The sequence below is a fragment of the Balaenoptera borealis genome (assembly GCF_965194805.1).
Source record: "Balaenoptera borealis genome assembly, chromosome: 2".
NCBI classification, from domain to species: Eukaryota; Metazoa; Chordata; class Mammalia; order Artiodactyla; family Balaenopteridae; genus Balaenoptera; species Balaenoptera borealis.
In genome coordinates, this window is record NC_138867.1 from 90,651,342 (window position 1) to 90,670,434 (window position 19,093).

The following is a 19,093-nucleotide window of genomic DNA, read 5'->3' on the forward strand; positions in this document are numbered from 1 at the left end:
TGCTCCCCTTCAGTGGCGAATAAACGAAACTCTGCCCTTACGGAGCTTACGAAAGAGAGGGGAAGCAGATAATAAATGCACTTAAAAAAGAATAAGCAAGTAAATATAAAATATTCCACATGGTGAGAAATGTTATAGAGAGTCACAAAATAGGATTAAAGGGAATGGGAAGGTAGGGCAGGCACTGTTTTATATACGGTGTAAGAGAAGACCCAGAAGAGAGAAAGGAGTGAGCCCTGTGAATATCAGTGAGAAAAACTTTAGCAACTTTGTAGCAAGTACAAAAAGCCCTGAGATAGGCACCTGCCAGGTATGTCCAAAGAAGGCCAACAAGGGAGACAGAAAATGAGGTTAGACAGTTATGCGGTAGCCCGATCAGGAAGATCTTATAAGTCATTGAAAGGGATTTGCTTTTAGTCTTCATGAGATGGGGGCCATTGAGGACTGACTTGATCTGTCCCAGGTTTTTTAAGGATTAGTTGGAATTCTTTTTTAAAAATAGACTCTAAGGGGGCAATTGCAGAAACGAGAAGACCGGTTAGAGAGCTATTGCAGTAATCAAAGTGAGACACCATGGGAGCTGGACCAGGAGGGTAGTGGTGGAGAGCACGAGAAGTGGCCGGTTCTGGGTGAATGTTGAAGGAAGAGCCATCAGGATTTGCTGTGATATTAGACCCTATATGTAAGTGAAAGAAAGAGTGAAAGATAACTTCATATTTGCTCAGATATCAAACAATGATCTTCCAGTATTATTTTCCTCATAAAGTCAGGTGACTGTAAGACACTCTCCAATGTTTTATGTTCTGTAATTCTAGTAATTCAAACATGATTGCTTCAAACTATAATGAGCCAAATAAAAGCATAACATGTAGTTTTCTTTTTACTGGGAGCCTACTAAATGCTGAGAACTGTGCTAGTGACAGAGCCAAGAGTAGACAGAGCGCCACTCCTCTGGCATTCTCACTTTCCCACACTAATCTTATGTTTCTCATAATGGAAGAAAATAAAAGAAAGTAACCTCAAGATCTCATCTGTTATTTTTTGCATTTAATTGGACATATGTTTTCCAAATAAGATACAGATCTTTAAGAAGGGTACCTTGAAAATAGTATCCTAGGTCACAGACCCATTGATTTAAAGAAATAAGTAAAATTAAATGTATGCATAATTTATAGAGGGTTATATTTTCCCCCGGGTCTCTGGTTTTATGACTTGTGTATGAAAATAATTATTATTTATCTAACCTAATAACTCGGTAATGTTGCTAGAAAATAATTATTATTTACCTAACCTAATAATTCGGTAATGTTGCTAGTTAATGGTTTAAGTCTGATTCTTGGAGGTATAATGTCATCTGTAGAACTAAAGTGACACAAGAGAGAAGATGTCATTCACTTGCTATTTTGTTTACTAAACAAAGGCCATTTCCTTCTAATGTAAGGTTATGTACTGTAAAATAAAATGGCCTCTATTATAATGAATATCAAAGTTTTATAAAATAGCTTAGAGACTTACTGTTTGTGGTCCGGTACACTTATTTATACTTCCTATGAATAGACATTTTTATTATTATAGAAAAGAAACACGTCCCTGTTTTGTGTTCTCAAATTGACCTTTTAATACTGAACATTTTTTATTGCACAGTTTGATTTGCTTTTTTGTGGGGAAGGAAATAGTGTAAATTTTCTGTGAACATTTTTCACTGGGTACTTTTCAAAAGGTAGGAGTGTGATAAATATCTGATATATGAATAAGTGGATAAATTAATGAATAAATGAAATAGGTCTTATCTGCTGTCCAAAGTACTAATCGAATGCCATTAGATGACTAAGAACTTTCTGGAAAAATAATCCTAAATTGTTTCACTCTTAAATGTTATTCTTCCATTTTTATTTTTCACTGATTCATTTCTTTATATTACATAAATGAAGAAGTAATTATGTGTGATGCAAACCAGTATGTGTTATACAAACAGACCAAAATTCTTTTTCTGTTGTGAGTCAGAATGAAGGTTTTAGGATGCTCAGAGTATTTTTTTGATTGTGTGAATGTGATCACCCCAGAGTTTTAGTGAGACAATGTCAGTGCTCTTCTCCAGATATTGTCATTCTCCAAGAGTCACAGAACGTGAATACTATCCTGTTTCAATCCATTTTTCATCTAACAGTAGTTATTTTTTATATTGACCCTGTCCCATTGCAGACAATGATCAGGGCTTAAGAAAACAGCAGTAGTTTATAACATGCCAGAAAGTATTAATTTTTAACATGTAGTTTGAAATAATTGGGCAGCAAACATCAGATGTATTATTATGTATTAGAGAGCTCAATAGGCACATATTTCATTTACCTTCTTTCTCCCTTACGTGCCCTCTGTCCATTCATTGTGTAAATAATGAGAGAATATGAATGGTATGGCTAGAATAGTACAGAGGTACTTAGTTCCTTGCGTTTTAAGACAGTATATAATGAGTAACTTTAATTCTCAGTGAATAGTATTTCTCCCTTCATTCTTAAGTTCCCATTATACTTTTTTAAAATTAGGCATCTATTTACTTATATAAATTAATGAAGGAAAATAATTAAAATAATTATGTCTGCTATTTGAGATGTTTTAAAACTCAAGGTAGGACATAACCATGTGGCATGATATACAAATAATCTATAAATCTCTTCATAATCAAATGAAAACATAAATGGTGTGTAATTTAAGAATTCACTCTTTTTTTTATCACATTGTGCCATATTATAAATTTTAAGACTATTTTTTCAAATATATATTAGTAGAGGAAAGAAAATTATAATTTTTATATCAAATTTATACTTAAATGCATATCCTAGTAGAAACAATTATTGAAATTTCTATATTTTTGCTTTTTGATATCATATAAACTTGCCTGGTAAAATTCCTCAATTTATTCATAATTTCTAAAGCCTCTCTATATTCCATGGGTTAAATCAATGAAAAACCATGTATTGAATGCGTTCTTTGTAAAAGGCCCTGTTTAGCCATGCTCTCTGCTCTCAAGGAAAATGAGAGAAATGAAAGATATTTGATAATTTGTTAAAGAGTACATTGGGGGAAGGGAGTGGACAAGAAACAAGAATTGGATTTCCAAAGGCCTTTTATAGTAGGGATTTAAAAAATAGCATATAGGGGCTTCCCTGGTGGCGCAGCGGTTGAGAATCTGCCTGCTAATGCAGGGGACACGGGTTCGAGCCCTGGTCTGGGAAGATCCCACATGCCGCGGAGCAACTAGGCCCGTGAGCCACAACTACTGAGCCTGCGCGTCTGGAGCCTGTGCTCTGCAACAAGAGAGGCCGCGATAGTGAGAGGCCCGTGCACCGCGATGAAGAGTGGCCCCCGCTTGCCACAACTAGAGGAAGCCCTCGCACAGAAACGAAGACCCAACACAGCCAAAAATAAATTAATTAATTAATTAATTAATTTTTTAAAAAAATAGCATACAGCGGTCTAAATTGTAAGAGCCACCCAACAAATATTGGGGTAATTTATTGAATTTCTTTTACGTGACTGGCTGTATTAAAAATAAGCTTAATTCCCAAGGGATTTCTAAATTGACCTTTTACCATATTTAGCAGAACTTAAACATTTTACTTTTCCCTTCTAATTTTATTAAAGAATACTTTATCCGCTTACTTTGTAAGCATCTGGGTATTGAAAAGCAGTCAAAGGGCAAGTGTTCCATAATGTTAGTTCAGTTGAAGTCATCACATATTTACTTAAGTACTTTCTATGTGTCAAGCACATGGTTGGTGTTTGGAATAATAAATTGAGCAAATCAGATGGGGTCTCTGTCCTTGAGGAGCTTAAAGTCTAGCGAATGAGCCATACATTAACAGATATTCATACAAAGAACGCATTTTAAAGTGGGATATGGCCCCATCCTGAGGCTGTGGAAGGCATCTCTGAAGAAATGACATTTGAACCGGAAGTTAAGTAACTAAGGGAAGATGGAAGAGGAGAGAGGTAACAATCAACTGGGAGAGAGTGGCTTGGAGGTGGGAAGGAGAATGGCCTTTCAAGGCAATGAAAGGTAAATCAGACAATGACTAGGTTAAATAGCGACTTGACATGCGACCAGAGAGGTAACAGGGGCCAGACCCTGTGAGGTGTAAGCCAGGTGCAGGAGGGTAGTCCTGACCCTGAGAGCAATGGAAGCCATTGTAGGGATTTTGTTTTGTTTTGTTTTGTTGTTTTTTTAAATTTTTATTGGAGTAGAGTCGATTTACAATTTTGTGTTAATTTCTGCTGTATAGCAGTGTGAATCAGTTATACATATACATATACCCACTCTTTTTTAGATTCTTTTCCCATATAGGTCATTACAGAGTATTGAGAAGAGTTCCCTGTGCTATACAGTAGGTCCTTATTAGTTATCTCTTTGTAGGAGAGATCACGTTCATGTTCCATGCAGATGACTCTGGCTGCAGTGTGGAGACCGGACTAGAGGGAAGAGTGGATGCAGGGAAGGGAAGCTTTCAAGGAAGTCAGTATCAAGACATCGTCCATGTTTCTGGCATGTGCAGCTGGATGATAGGTCTCTAGACTCAGGAAATACTGGAAGACGAGCCCGGTTTTTTGGTTTGTTTGGTTTTGGGGGTTTTCTTTGTGGGGGGAGGAGATTGGGGATGAAATAATGAGTTTATTTTGAGGCATGCTGAATCTGAAGTGCCTGTAAGATATTTGTGAAGACATTGAAAAGGCAGGTGAGTATTTAGAAGTAGAACTGAAAAGAAAGTTCTGACATGGAGATAAACAATGTGGAAATGATGAAAGCAAAATGAATGAATAAATGGATGAGTGAATCAGTGAAACTTTGAATTAATCGTGCATCAGTGAAAGAAATATTTGAGGGTAAGAAAAGAACATGGAAAAATATATGTGATTTTTTAAAACCATTCATTCATTCATTCATTCATTCATTGAAAAACTATCAGTTCATTTTTCCCCTAGCTTTCTTAAATGAGGAGGCAATTTCAATATTACTTTTAACTTTTGGTGGTAGTACCCAATGTTTGTCATTTCTAGTACTGTTAATCTAGTTTGACAGTAAAATGGCTCTAGAATAACGTTTGTTTATTTAACTTATTTGCTTACTTAAGGATTCACTGATAGTTAAGTGTTTCCTTTAAGATCTTAAATTATTTCATCCTTGATAACTTTATAGTGCCACAAATAACAATGACAACTGGAAAATGAAAGAGAAAAATATTTTTCACTCTATTCAGAAATGTCCCTAATTCTGTACAAATAAACTATCAGTCAAAGAAAGAAATTTATAAAAACACCGTTCATAGAAAGAAACCTGTTTCCTTTGGAAACTTTTCTTCTCTGGGAAGAAAACCAGGAGAGTAACCGGGTTTGCTTCTTGGGAGTCTTGCTATCTGGCCAATGGAACTCACTGTAACATGTGAAACAATGTAACAATGAAATACCTGGACACAGAATACAGCTTTGTGCTATTCTCAAATGACTGGGATTTAACAATGACAACACCGAAAGTGTCTCTTGTTGTTTTTTTCACATCTCAAGGCATGTATATTGGTTTACCTAAAATAAAGACAGTTCCCTAGTTTTTCTATGATTTAAAAAAACAAATTAAAAGAGAAAATTATCTTGAAATAAGTGTATTATATCCAGATTTTCTGCCTTCCTCTGTTAAGAGAGGGTTAACAATACCTACTTCACAATCAGTGGCTATAAGGTTAAATTAAAATAAGAGATAAGAAAGCCTTTGAGAAAACTAAATGGCAATTCAAATGATACATAGTGTTAAATGACTGTCTAGTTACAGAGGAAGAGGGGGTTGTTCACCAAGGCACCTTAGAACTAGATGAAAGAAAACAAAGATGGATGAAAAAATATATGGGTTAAATTTGTCAGTAAAAAAGGTTTGAATGAGGTAAAAGCAGCTGGTGATCATTCTTCTGTATTTACAGTGTGGTCTCTATATAGCTACAGTAAAGGACGAAGATGTCAACCATAGTGGTCTGAAGTAATATTTACTATTGGCAGCCAGTGCTAGCCATCTTCGTGGGCCTTCCCTGGGCTACTGCTCCAAACCGGCTACTGAAAGAGGTCACTGCCCAGAGCTATTTGACTGTATATACCTTTTCTCTTATTTTTCTCTTTCCATTTTCAAGGCTTTATTTATTTAGAAGGAAAAACACTACAACATTGAAAAAGTTTTACCTGATTATTTATGTCTGTTCTTTTCTTTATAAAAGAGAGGAATTAGCCTTTTCCCCATCATCTTTATTAACCCCCTATTTTTGAGCTGAATTGAAACCATTTTATGAAATATTTGAATATTGCTTAAAAAGGAACATTTAATGCAGAAGGGCCACTGCAGTTTTCAGCAGTGCATGTTCTTCCTATTCATCTTGTTGCCGTTTGTCTGTACCCTGTTGGGAAGAGCAGACAGGCAGTTTTCTGATCTGACATATCAGATATACTGCCTCTCCATAGCATGAAACGTTCATATTTTCATAGATGCAAGAAAACATGGTCATGGTCTAGAATCCCCTAGATTTTGAGAAGAGATAAGAATAGATTTCTGTCACTGCTGAATCTAAAACCAGCCTGGTGGCACTGGAATACAATGCTCATCTTCCACAATCGCTGTTAACAGTTGCAGAGTTAATAATGTGAGGGGGCTTGTTACATCATTGCTGGACTGAAAAGTGGTTTACTCTTGCCTGCCTGAGCTTGATCTGCTCTAGCATCTTCTGCCTGTGTACCTGTGACTTGGACATATCAGGAGTCCTCAATTAAGCAGGAGGAAAGGATACAAAAAAGGTGTGAATTTTATATATCTTTTTCTCATTTTTTTTAACTTTAAGAAACAAGGGAAACTGGATATTTCAGGAAGCTTTTTATATTACAGGATGAGAAGGTCAGAGAACCACCGCTTTCAAACACTATCTGTTGAAGGAAATCTCTATTCACCTATTGGGTGTCAGAAATTTACTTAAATTTTTTATTTGAAGCTCTTCTCTTTGAATTACTCATTTCTTCTGAAGTTGTTTAAATATTGTTGCTTTAAACATACACACGTGCACAGCAAAAGCTGTAAATCTCTTGAAGGGTGAAACTGTATTTCCTTCATGTTAAGGCCTTATTCCCATAGGTAGCACAGTGCCTGGCATGTAGGACAACTGAGTAATGTGTGTATTAAAGAACCAAATGTAGATTATTAGTTAGGGAATCTTAAAAATTTTGCAGCACAAAATATACACAATTTTTAAAAATACTATTTGATAATGGTACTTGGTAGAAAAAAGTCAATTCCCCTTATTTGCTCCAAAGGGCATAATATAGTCAAAATATTATCTAATGCTAAGTTATTTAATATGCAAGAGAAAAGCCATGGGAAATAAATAACAGGTGAAGCAAGACATCAACATAGAAAAATATATAATCAGAGGCATAAGAATGGCATTTCTAAGATAGTATTGCCCTTACACTTTCTCAGTGCATGTGGTAATGAAGGTTCCTACTGAAGGACATTCTTAGACATGGAAGTCTTTGTGCACCCAGTCAGCTATTTATAGGCAGTGATCGGTGCTCATTTCCCTGCCCACTGTGTTAATGTTCATCCCTTGGAGGTACAAGGACTTGTCATAGGATTGATTCCATAAGCCATGTCTTCTGTAACTTACCATGAATGTAGATGGTGAGCATGGCACACCCAGGACTAAGTTCAATATCACTCATTTCTTTTAAGGTTCCTAATAGCTCAGTTATTTTTTCCTTTGTCACTTTTGAACTGTACAACACTACAGATGTTTGAATAGACAGAAGTAACCTTTATTAAAGTGATATTCTGTGAATGGTACTACCTCCCTCATTTTTCATATGCTAATATCAAGACCTCATTGCATATAAAGACATCTGTAATATTGCACACAGGATTTTTTTTTTAACATCTTTATTGGAGTACAATTGCTTTACAATGGTGTGTTAGTTTCTGCTTTATAACAAAGTGAATCAAGTTATACATATACATATGTCCCCATATCTCTTCCCTCTTGCGTCTCCCTCCCTCCCACCCTCCCTATCCCACCCCTCTAGGTGGTCACAGAGCACGGAGGTGATCTCCCTGTGCTATGCGGCTGCTTCCCACTAGCTATCTATTTTACATTTGGTAGTGTATATATGTCCATGCCACTGTCTCACTTTGTCCCAGCTTACCCTTCCCCCTCCCCATATCCTCAAGTCCATTCTCTAGTAGGTCTGCGTCTTTATTCCCTTCTTGCCCCTAGGTTCTTCATGACCATTTTTTTATTTTTATTTTTTTTTAGATTCCATATATATGTGTTAGCATATGGTATTTGTTTTTCTCTTTCTGACTTAACTTCACTCTGTATGACAGTCTCTAGGTCCATCCACCTCCCTACAAATACCTCCATTTCATTTCTTTTTATGGCTGAGTAATATTCCATTGTATATATGTGCCACATCTTCTTTATCCATTCATCTGTTGATGGACACTTAGGTTGCTTCCATGTCCTGGCTATTGTAAATAGAGCTGCAATGAACATTTTGGTGCATGACTCTTTTTGAATTATGGTTTTCTCAGGGTATATGCCCAGTAGTGGGATTGCTGGGTCATATAGTAGTTCTATTTTTAGTTTTTTAAGGAACCTCCATACTGTTCTCCATAGTGGCTGTATGAATTTATATTCCTACCAACAGTGCAAGAGGGTTCCCTTTTCTCCACATCCTCTCCAGCATTTATTGTTTGTAGATTTTTTGATGATGGCCATTCTGACCGGTGGTGCACAGGATTTTAACTTGAAATTTTTGAGAATAATAAAAGGATTAGATGAACATATATGAATCCTTGCTCTAGAAATTTTTCTTTAGGGCCAGATAGTCAATATTTTAGGCTTTCCAGATCATCTCCATCACAGCTACTCAACTCTGCCATTGTAGGACAAAAGCAGCTATAGAAAATATGTAAACTAAACGGCATGACTGTGTTTCAATAAAGCTTTGGCCTGTGGGTCAAACATTTAAAAAGGGTTACATCCCTCTTCTAAGCCTTTCTATCTCTTTTTCCCTTTGAGACCAGGCTCAAATCCTCCTCCCCCCACCAGCTTCTTCTCCTCTTCATCCCTGTTGTCTGATCTGTGTGTTATTACCTTCCAAAACGAATGTCTTGTTTCTCCAACTACATTGTTAGCTATTTGATTGTTTCCTTTCTTCCTTCTTTACTCCTTCCCTCCTTCCTCCTTCTACCTCCTCAGTTCTTAGTAGATGAGCCAATAGATACTTGTTCCTAAAAATGCATTTAACTCTTAACTATCATTATAAAGATATTATGAAGTAATTATTTTATTTTAATGTCTCAGGCCCTAACATAGTAGCCATTCAATGCTTCTTGTTGCTAATGAAGATCTTAATTTTTTTCCTAACAGTGTTAATAAAACTTTAGAACAGTGGTCCCCAACCTTTTTGGCACCAGGGACCATTTTCGTGGAAGACAGTTTTTCCACGGATGGTTCAGGCGGTAATGCAAGCGATGGGGAGCGATGGGGAGCGGCAGATGAAGTTTCGCTCGCTAGCCCATCACTCACCTCCAGCTGTGCAGCCCGGTTCCTAGCAGGCCGTGGACCAGAACCGGTCCGTGGCCCGGGGGTTGGGGACCCCTGCTTTAGAACACGTAAGACTAGGAAGGCCAATTAGGCAAAAATACGACAAAGGCCTAAACTGTAGTAGACATGGAAAAAAGATGAAAAATTAAAGACAATTTATGATTTATTGATGAGTCATTTATCTCAGACCCAAATTAAATACAGATGTTTTCCAAGTAATACTACCATACATATTAACCAGCCTTGGCAGTTGTAAGTGGAAAAAGGCTTACACAGGCATAGCAGAGTAAGTGGCACATTAACAAAGTATCTCTACGTCTAGGAGTTTTGTAAGATTCACTTATAATAATGGTTTTCTTATATTCAGGTTATTCACCCTAAGATTATGAAAACACTCCAAGTTATTTTTAGACATCTCTAAAAGTAAGGTTTATTAGTACTCTACCAGACAGATTTTATAGGAGTTTTTGCCAGGAAAGACTCCTCTTCTTTTGGAAGGATTATTATTTTCAGCTTCCACTGACTTTTTGTGGTTTGTGGTACTTTTATCCTTACAGTTTGTAGTTAGATGTTTTTTCTTTATAATTCAAAATTGTAAGACTATACCATACAAAAATATGACTATAAGTTCTTCCCTTTTTTCCTACTTCTCCTCTTTCCTTTCTTAAGCCATGTTGGTTTACTCTGTGCAAATGTTAGTTCTGTTAGGGAATTCTAAAATAAGAAACTCCCTTCCAAGTGTTTTTTTCCCCTTGGAAAAGAACATATAAGACATACATATGCAACCAGACTGTAACATGGAAAATGATGAGCTGCAAAAGAAGTCAGATAAAGTAGTTTGAATTGAGGAAACATGACTTCCATCAGCTCAGATGAGTGAGCAAGAGAGAATGTGTTAGAACCCTGTGTAAGTTACAGATCTCAGACTAATGGTACTGGTGTCCTGAAGAGGTCACCACACTTCCAAAAATACTTAAACTGCACTAGAGAGATGGAAACCTGTGAAATATGATTTTTACCAGTTTTCTTTGCTGATAGATGTTGACAAACAATGTAATACTGCTGACTGTAGATATCAGTTATAATGGAATTGTTTTAGCTTTAGCCTTGGTAAAAGCTTTGACTGCTTTGTAGATTTTCTCTTTTCCCTTTGCAAAGAGAATATCAGATGATCCAAAACAAAACAACAGTGTCAATAAATTGCTTTATTTCTGCTTGCAAGTATAATTTGACAATGTGTTTGTTATGTAAAATGTTAAGAAATTAATCACTCTTCCAATTCTATAGCATACCCGTTGACTTAAATCAAATCTGAACCAAGTTATTTGTTTAAAATGTTGCAATTTTGCCTTATTCTGAGAAACAAATGGATATTCACATTCTACTTGTGCTGATGTCCTTGATTGTAGGCTGCCACTGTATTTCAAGATGATTATTACTGATGCATCCTGTCTTCATACACATATAACATTTGCATTGCATTTTGCCTTTGGGATGTCACTCTTTGTAAGTAGACAAACACATAGTTTGAGTGAAGACAAATGGCATTTTAAGCATAATGTTATTTTCCAGTTCTTCTTCTTGTATGAATGAAAATTATTCAGCAGTTCAGAGGAAGGACTTAAGTGAAGTAAATAAAGAAAAAGTATATCCATATGTGATCAGGCTTTTTGAAAATGTCAGAACATAAGATGAATGGAATTTCAAGGTTTATGATAAAAGATTTAGCTACCTTCTGTCAATATGCGTCAGAACTCTTGGATGAGAACCTGTCGTGAGACAATTTGTCCAAGCTTTTCGGTTTCCATTTTATCTAACATCTGGGATTTTACTTTTATTTTAAGGGACTTTGTTGACAATACTGATTCTTTCTCAGGTGTAGTATGTTAACTCCATTATGCTCATAATGTTACAAATACAGAAAAGTTTTCTTCCCTGCAGGATAACATCCTAGAATGGTAAAGGTCATCCATTAAGCGTTGAGCTTGTTTTTCTATACATGGATGAGTTCACTGTATGAAATTCTATGGGTCAGAAGTATCATTGACTACAACATAATGATTCCCATGTGCTTTTAACGTATACAATTCTACAAGTTCATGCCAAACAAGGAAATATCAAGCTCTTATAAATCATTTAGGCATAGTTATATACTCAAGTAGGGGTAAATGTACATTTATCATTTTGTGAATTTAAAATATCAGTGCTGGGAAACCATGAGTAAGATGAGGTCCCTGGGAGTAGGGTTTTCAGATGCCTGCGTTTTTGTAACAATTAGCTGTATATTATACTGATATGCTCCCTCAGTAGTGAAAATTGATGGTAGCTCTGCCTCCCAGTCACTTAGCAAAGGGACTTTGTATCAAATAGGAATCACCAAATGTTTATTGACTAAGTGATAATGTACTAACATAAATAAAAGTTATTTATAAATGGTGAACTATACAAATAGGTAATGTTATTATTTTTATTGTATAGGATCAGACCTAGAAGCTATTGTGTTGAAATAAAAAGAGAGAAAGTATTGCATACCACTTCTGGAGTATATATACCCAAGTATACCTGACATAGTTCTTAAACCCATGAAAAACATCTTTTAAATATTTTCTCCTAATTTTCTTCACTTAATAACATTGTATTCACATTTACTTTTTAAATTAAAAGCTGTGTAACCATTCTGTGGTGTATGTAAAGACTGAAGTTTTAATACTTCGATCAATGACTGCTAGGCCAAAGAAGGTTAATTTACATTTTCATCATTGCTTCTTTTAGCTAAAGAACATTTTAATCTTTCAGTCATCTCAGAACATCTCAGTCAGTATCTCTATAAGCCCATAAGTTACTCTTGTGGGCCTATGTTAGCAGTGATATTGGCCAGAAACCTTTCAAAGGAACAGAAAACTAGGTGCTTGGCAGTTTCCTTTATCCTTGTTATAATAACCAACTTGAAAGCTTTGAGAAACAAAATGCAGGGGGAAATTATTAGCAGTATTCTTCCATTCAGTGGCTTGTACAAAAGACCAATAATTCATACGGAGTATGAACACCTTGAGCACTGGTGAAATGGAAGACATTTTTCATTAGATGCCTGTATAAATTCCTAAAAATCACTGTGTGGATTCCCTTCCCTTCCTCTGTGTTCAGAAAGGCATCAGTTTTCCTTAGAAACATAACACCTGTCATCTCTAAGATTTTGCTCTGTCCTTTCTTACAGACGTTTTTGTTGGTGGTTTTCTTTACCACCTTCCTTGATGGACAGCAGCCTTCAACTGAGATCTCAAAACTGTGACTGAGCCAATTACTTAAGCTCTTGTGGGAGAAAAGCGTTTAATAGGAAGAAAATATAAGATTAGAAATGTGAGTTCTCCTTTTAAGACAAATTGACTACTACTACTCAGTAGGGAAAGTCTTAAATCAAATATTTTTTTTTTTTCGGTAAACTTTACTGTTCTCAAGATCCTAATACCTCAGGAGGTAAATATTTAGAATTATTGGCTGTACTTTCCTCTTAGATATGTTAGAACCCTATATACAAAACAGTGGATTCAAATGATTTGTGAACCATTGTTTGAATAAATATGTAACCATAAAGTAAGAAGCACTGTGAAAGTAGTGATTTAAATATCTTATAAATGCATACAAAAGATTTTATGTGAATAAGTTTACTAAGTTTTTCTTAGAGGTGAATTATATTCAAAGACTGTAAAAACATCTGCAGTTCAGCTTATTGTCTCCTCCTACTACAGTCAGATTTTTTAAATAACATAACCCCAGCAACTCATGTAACACAGTCTGTAAAAGTGGGATAATAGCAGTACTTATAGAATTTTGGTGAAGGTTGTGTTTAGCACAGTACGTAGAATATTCTAATCACTCCATCAATGTGAGTTAGTATTAGTAGTATAGTATTGTTTTCGAAATGTTAAAGTAGCAGACAGGAACTACTGGATTTTTTTTTTAATCTTTTGATGTACTTCTTCTAAAATCTGATATTCCCAAGTGTTTTATATTATAAATCATCTCATGGAAGACTTTGTTACTTGAGAGGTAGCAGTTTTAGGGTAACAGCATCCACACATTGTCCTTAATATCCTTGTTCCTAAATTGGAAATTCTTTTTAGGCATCACCTCTAGGACTCCTTGTTCTTCTGACTTGTCAGAAAGGGTGAAACAGTGAGGGCTCAGACCGCTACATCCAGGGATGGCTCATTCATTTCTTAGTGCTCAGAACCTCATATCTACAGCTGTTGTTTCTTTCCTGATGCAGCCAGTAATTGACTCAGTTCCAGAAACTATACTTTCAGTCTGAGAGACTCCCTGACCTTTATTGAATTCTCTATGGAAAACTACAGTTATGTGCTTGGAAATAATTGCTGATGTACCTTTAAAACACAGAAAAATACCTCTAAACATCCACCGTGTGGTCTAGGATAGCTACTTAAGTCCAAAGGGGACTTCCTCTCCCCCTCCCTTGCACCCAGTTGTCTAGTCATCTGGGCCCCATTATATGTGCGTTCTGAGGTAAAGGCCCTGCAGCTTCCCACGCTTGCTAGATCTTAAAGCAGTCCAGCTCCATTCCTCTTGGAAGGGCTAGAGCAATAGGAGCAGTACTCCCTTGCTTTTATCCTCTGTTTACTTATTCACCTTAGCCATTATATATGGAGCTACTACACAGAAGTGCTTGAAAAAAAGAGAGTTTGAGATCTTGATTTCAGGGCTGTGCCCATCAAAACCCAAGCACGGACAGGAAAATTTTCTAAGTCAAAGTAATTGGATAATTTTCATTTTCAATAAAGGGATTGATTAATGAATCAGAATTCACTGCCTATGCCATTTCTCACAGCTACGAACTTACAGTGACTAAAGCAAACCTCCTCCAACCTAATCTCGACTTTCTTTCATCTTGCAGACACTTACTGGAGTGTTTATTTTGTGCAAAGCATTGTATTAGGTACTGGCTGTATCACTCCTTGTAATTATATAGCTTATAATCAGGTACAGAAGGCAGATAAAAAGGTAAACACATAATTAGGTATTCACTAGTTGTGATAAAAGCTGTGATGGAAGTAAACAGGATACAATGATGAGAATAAATTGTATGGAAGGGGGAAGGGAAAATCTACTTACATGGGGAATCAGGAAAGACTTCTGAGAATTATTCATTTTGGTGAAAACTGAAGGAGTTAGCAAGGTGAAGACTGGGGGGAACAGGATCCCAGGCTCTGTTTTGAAAGGTCGCTGTGGGGTCCACCAGCCAGTAGAAAAGATTATAATAGACTCTTACCCTTTCACATACTTCCAACACATAGAAACCTATTAATAACCCCTGAATTCTTAACTGGCAAAATTCTGAGATTATTTTTTACAGTGTTTTAAATATTTATTGGCATTTATTATATGTACTTCCATCTAATCATGGTTTGTCTTTCAATGTAGTCACTTCGGGGAAACAAGAAGGCTTTGTCACACATCTGTATTGAATGCCAGTACAAAATTCTAAATACAGATCATTTTAAGGTTATCTGCCTTTGGGGATTATCTTTGCTGTATTTATTACAACACATAATGAAGACTTGTATATATATTGTGTGTTTGTCATACCTAAAATAATAATAAATTATTAATGTTAATTCATACAAAGCATACTTCAACTCTTGTTACATTTTCATTTTTAAAGATTACTGTTTTAAGAACGGTATTCCTAATTAACTATATTAGGAGTCATAAAAAGCAAAAATATCCTTCATGTTTTTATGTTCAAACTTAATTTTTACATTTCACTTGGGACCCAGAATCAGCCTGTACTTTCAGAAGTAGGCCCCTGAAATCAATACATATGTTCTCTAAATAACAATTGTTATTTCATAATAGCATGGACAAAGAACATATATTTCCTCAGCCTCTCCTTCTCTACCCAATTATCAGTCACACACATCTTTGTCATACCTTTGTGAGATATACAAGTTTTTTCATGAGAGAAATACAGGTAACTATTTCTTAATTATGAAGTAGTATACTTTAAGTTCCTAGATCCTCAAGGTATATTTTTTACATGTAATCATGAACTTTGGCATATTGTGAATATCTGTGACCACTTTAAGTTGTCAGTTTCGTAGGCATAAAATAACAGTCTTCATCTTAGTAAGGCATTCACAGTAAACACTTTTAGTATCAGTACGTGATTTTAGACTGTTGTCTTTGGCCTCGTTAATAATTTGATGATATTTCTAAATTCATATTTGGGAGTTACTTAATAAAAAGCAGGAAAAATGCAGTTAGGATAGTTTGTCATCATTTGGGTGTTTGCTGCTTTATAGTATGCACTTCATCATGTGTATAATCTGTAATGCAGCAATGCACAGTGAGGATTATAAGTACTACACTGCCCACACTAACATTCAGCAATACCTATAGGTTAATCAGGCGTAAAGTTCTAAAGTATGTGGATGGCACTGTATTAAAATAATGAATACACATGTTATGCAAATAAAATGAATTGTAATTTTTATTTTAATATCTGGAGCATGCATTTAATATACTTCCTGTTAAAACTGAAATGTAGTTTTGCTTTGGAAACTTTATAAAATGATTCTAAAGTATATATAGAAAGATAAATATGCCAAAATAATGAAGAAAACATTGTAAAAGCAAAAAGGATGAAGAAGTTTCCCATTTGTGTGTTAAAACACTTTATAAACCTATAGTAATTAAAACAGTAATGTGTGGGCATAAATGTATACAAAAATATTGGGAAAATAGAATATAATGTCAAGAAACAGACTAAAGTATAGATAAAGATTTGGAGTACAATACAAGTGATATTGTAAATTAGTAGGAAAACATTTATTTTAATAAATGGTGCTGGAACAATTAGCTAACTATTGGTGCTAGGGCTGGGATGAGGGCAGAGGAATAAACTTAAATACTCACACTTCATTTTGTTACAAAATGAACTCCAGATGGAGAATCTTAATAGTCTGTTAAGGTTAAATAATTATTATTGGAAATATGGAAATTTTATAACTTAAAAATTAAATGATATTTAATATGTACCTTAATATTCTCATTAATTCTTTTAAAACCTTGCGTATCTATGTATACTAACTTGTTTATTTTTTGCTTGTTCTGTTTAATGCTAAAAGTGATATATTAAAGTTCTCTATTATTTAGTAATTTTTTCAAGACCTCCTTGAATTTCAAGCCTCTTTGCCTTTTATTTATTGCCTGTTGTGTACTTCCACATAGCAATCAACCAACCACTGTTACATAGAAACCTGGATGAAAAGGTTTGAAATAGGTGTGGTAAACTAGATCTGAATATTCCATAACATATAAAGAGCTCTTAAAAAGCAATAAAAGAGCAAATAGAAAAATGAGCAGAGCACATGAACAGGCAGTTAATTTAGAACATGAACAGGTTTATTAATTTCTAATAAACATTTGAAAATGAAGAAATGTAAATTTAAAACAATGAAATATTTTCTGCTATCAGATTGGTAAAGATTTTTTAAATCTTTAATTCTTATTATTAATAAGTAATGAAAAACACATTCTCATATGCTCTTGGAAGAGGTATATATTGGTACAAATTTTTTGGATTCAAATTATTAAAATGTACTAAACAAATGTGAGAATGCATACCCTTTGACACAGCAATTCACCTCTTAAGAATTTACCTCAAGGGACTTCCCTGGTGGAGCAGTGGTTAAGAATCCTCCTGCCAATGCAGGGGCACAGGTTTGAGCCCTGGTCCGGGAAGATCCCACATGCTGCGGAGCAGCTAAGCCCTTGCACCACAACTACTGAGCCTACGCTCTAGAGCCCACGAGCCACAACTACTGAGCCCACGCGCTGCAACTGCTGACGCTCACGTGCCTAGAGCCCGTGCTCTGCAATGAGAGAAGCCACCACAATGAGAAGCCTGTGCACCACAATGAAGAGTAGCCCCTGCTCGTCGCAACTAGAGAAAGCCCGCATGCAGCAGCGAAGACCCAATGCAGCCAAAAATAAATACATAAAATAAATAAATTTATTTAAAAAAAAAAAAGAATTTACCTCAAATCAGTAATCAAAGAAGACATAAAAAATGTTTTGAAAAATATACTGTTTTGAGTTGTCTAACATATCATTGTATATAATAGCAAATTTTGGGAAACATCCTAAATCTCAACATATATGAGATTATAATTTTACTATTAATAGACATAATCACAATACTAAATAAAGTATGATCTAATTTTATAGAAATAAATTTGTATTTCTATATGCATAAATATTGATACTTTAGGACATATAGCAATGTATTAATAATTGTGAATAGGTTTTCTTTTTATATGTTTATACTTATCTCTGCTTTCAAGATGATTCAGAGTGGACATACTTTACAATTAAAAAAAAATAAACCCATCTCCATATTTTAAAAATGATGAAGGGGCTTCCCTGGTGGCACAGTGGTTAGGAATCCGCCTGCCAATGCAGGGGACACGGGTTCGTGCCCTGGTCTGGGAAGATCCCACATGCCGCGGAGCAGCTAGGCCCATGAGCCACAACTACTGAGCCTGCACGTCTGGAGCCTGTGCTCCGCAACGGGAGAGGCCACGACAGTGAGAGGCCCACGCACCACAATGAAGAGTGGCCCCCGCTCGCCGCAACTGGAGAAAGCCCTTGCACAGAAACGAAGACCCAACACAGCCATAAATAAATAAATAAATTTATTTATTTTTTAAAAAATGATGAAGAAGATGATTAAAGATTTTATACTGTAGTAAATATCACAGTTAAAATATATTTGTTTAATAAAAAATTTGACATTTAATATGAGACTTACATATTTGGTGAACTTTAATTGATTTTTTTTCACATTTTGATGCTTAAGAGAGATCAGTTTTCCCCTGAGGAAGCTTTTTTTTATATTCCTTCCTCTCTTTACTGTAGTATCCTAGCACTTATCAAAGATGACAAACTATAGTCCTCTGTTAATTTATCTGTACCTTCTATTAAATATGTCCAATGAATATGTAATATGAGCCACTATGTTATTTAAAATATTCTAGTAGCAACATTAAAATGCAAAAAGAAAAAGGTAAAATTGATTTAATAGTATAGTTTATTAACTCAATATATTAAAAATTTCTTATTTTAACATGTAATTAACATGAATCATTATTGAGGTATTTTACATTCTTTTGTTTGTTTTACAAGTTTTCAAAATCCAGTGGGTATTTTATACTTAAAGCACATTTCCGTTTGGACTAAGTGCGTTTCAGATGTCACATGTGGCTAGTGGCTACCATACTGACCAGCACAGCATTAGAATGTTAATCTCTTTGAGGACCAGGGCATCTCTTTTACTCTTATATCCCCAGTGCCTAATAAGTGTCTGGAACTTAGTAAGCACTTTTAATATTTGAATCTGCTTCTGCAGAGTTTTTTCTGCTACTCCTACCTCTGTAGTATCACTTGCTCTGTTG

General features: G+C 35.3%; 1 protein-coding gene and 1 long non-coding RNA gene across 8 annotated transcripts in view; both read left to right on the top strand.

The window, feature by feature from the left end:
- The window catches only part of FER (FER tyrosine kinase), a 457,469-nt gene that overhangs the window by 361,725 nt on the left and 76,651 nt on the right, over positions 1-19,093 (top strand). Inside the window, exon 18 of one of the 7 annotated variants that reach the window (XM_082376340.1) lies at positions 4,412-4,457. The exons of the other annotated variants lie outside the window; for them this stretch is intronic. Within the exon in view, the coding sequence (XP_082232466.1) occupies positions 4,412-4,442 (31 nt within the window). The 3' untranslated portion in view covers positions 4,443-4,457. Of the gene's footprint in view, positions 1-4,411; positions 4,458-19,093 lie in introns of those variants that run through there. 7 annotated transcript variants of the gene reach the window in all.
- The window catches only part of LOC309622615, a 463,955-nt gene that overhangs the window by 338,739 nt on the left and 106,123 nt on the right, over positions 1-19,093 (top strand). The gene's annotated exons all lie outside the window — the stretch shown is intronic.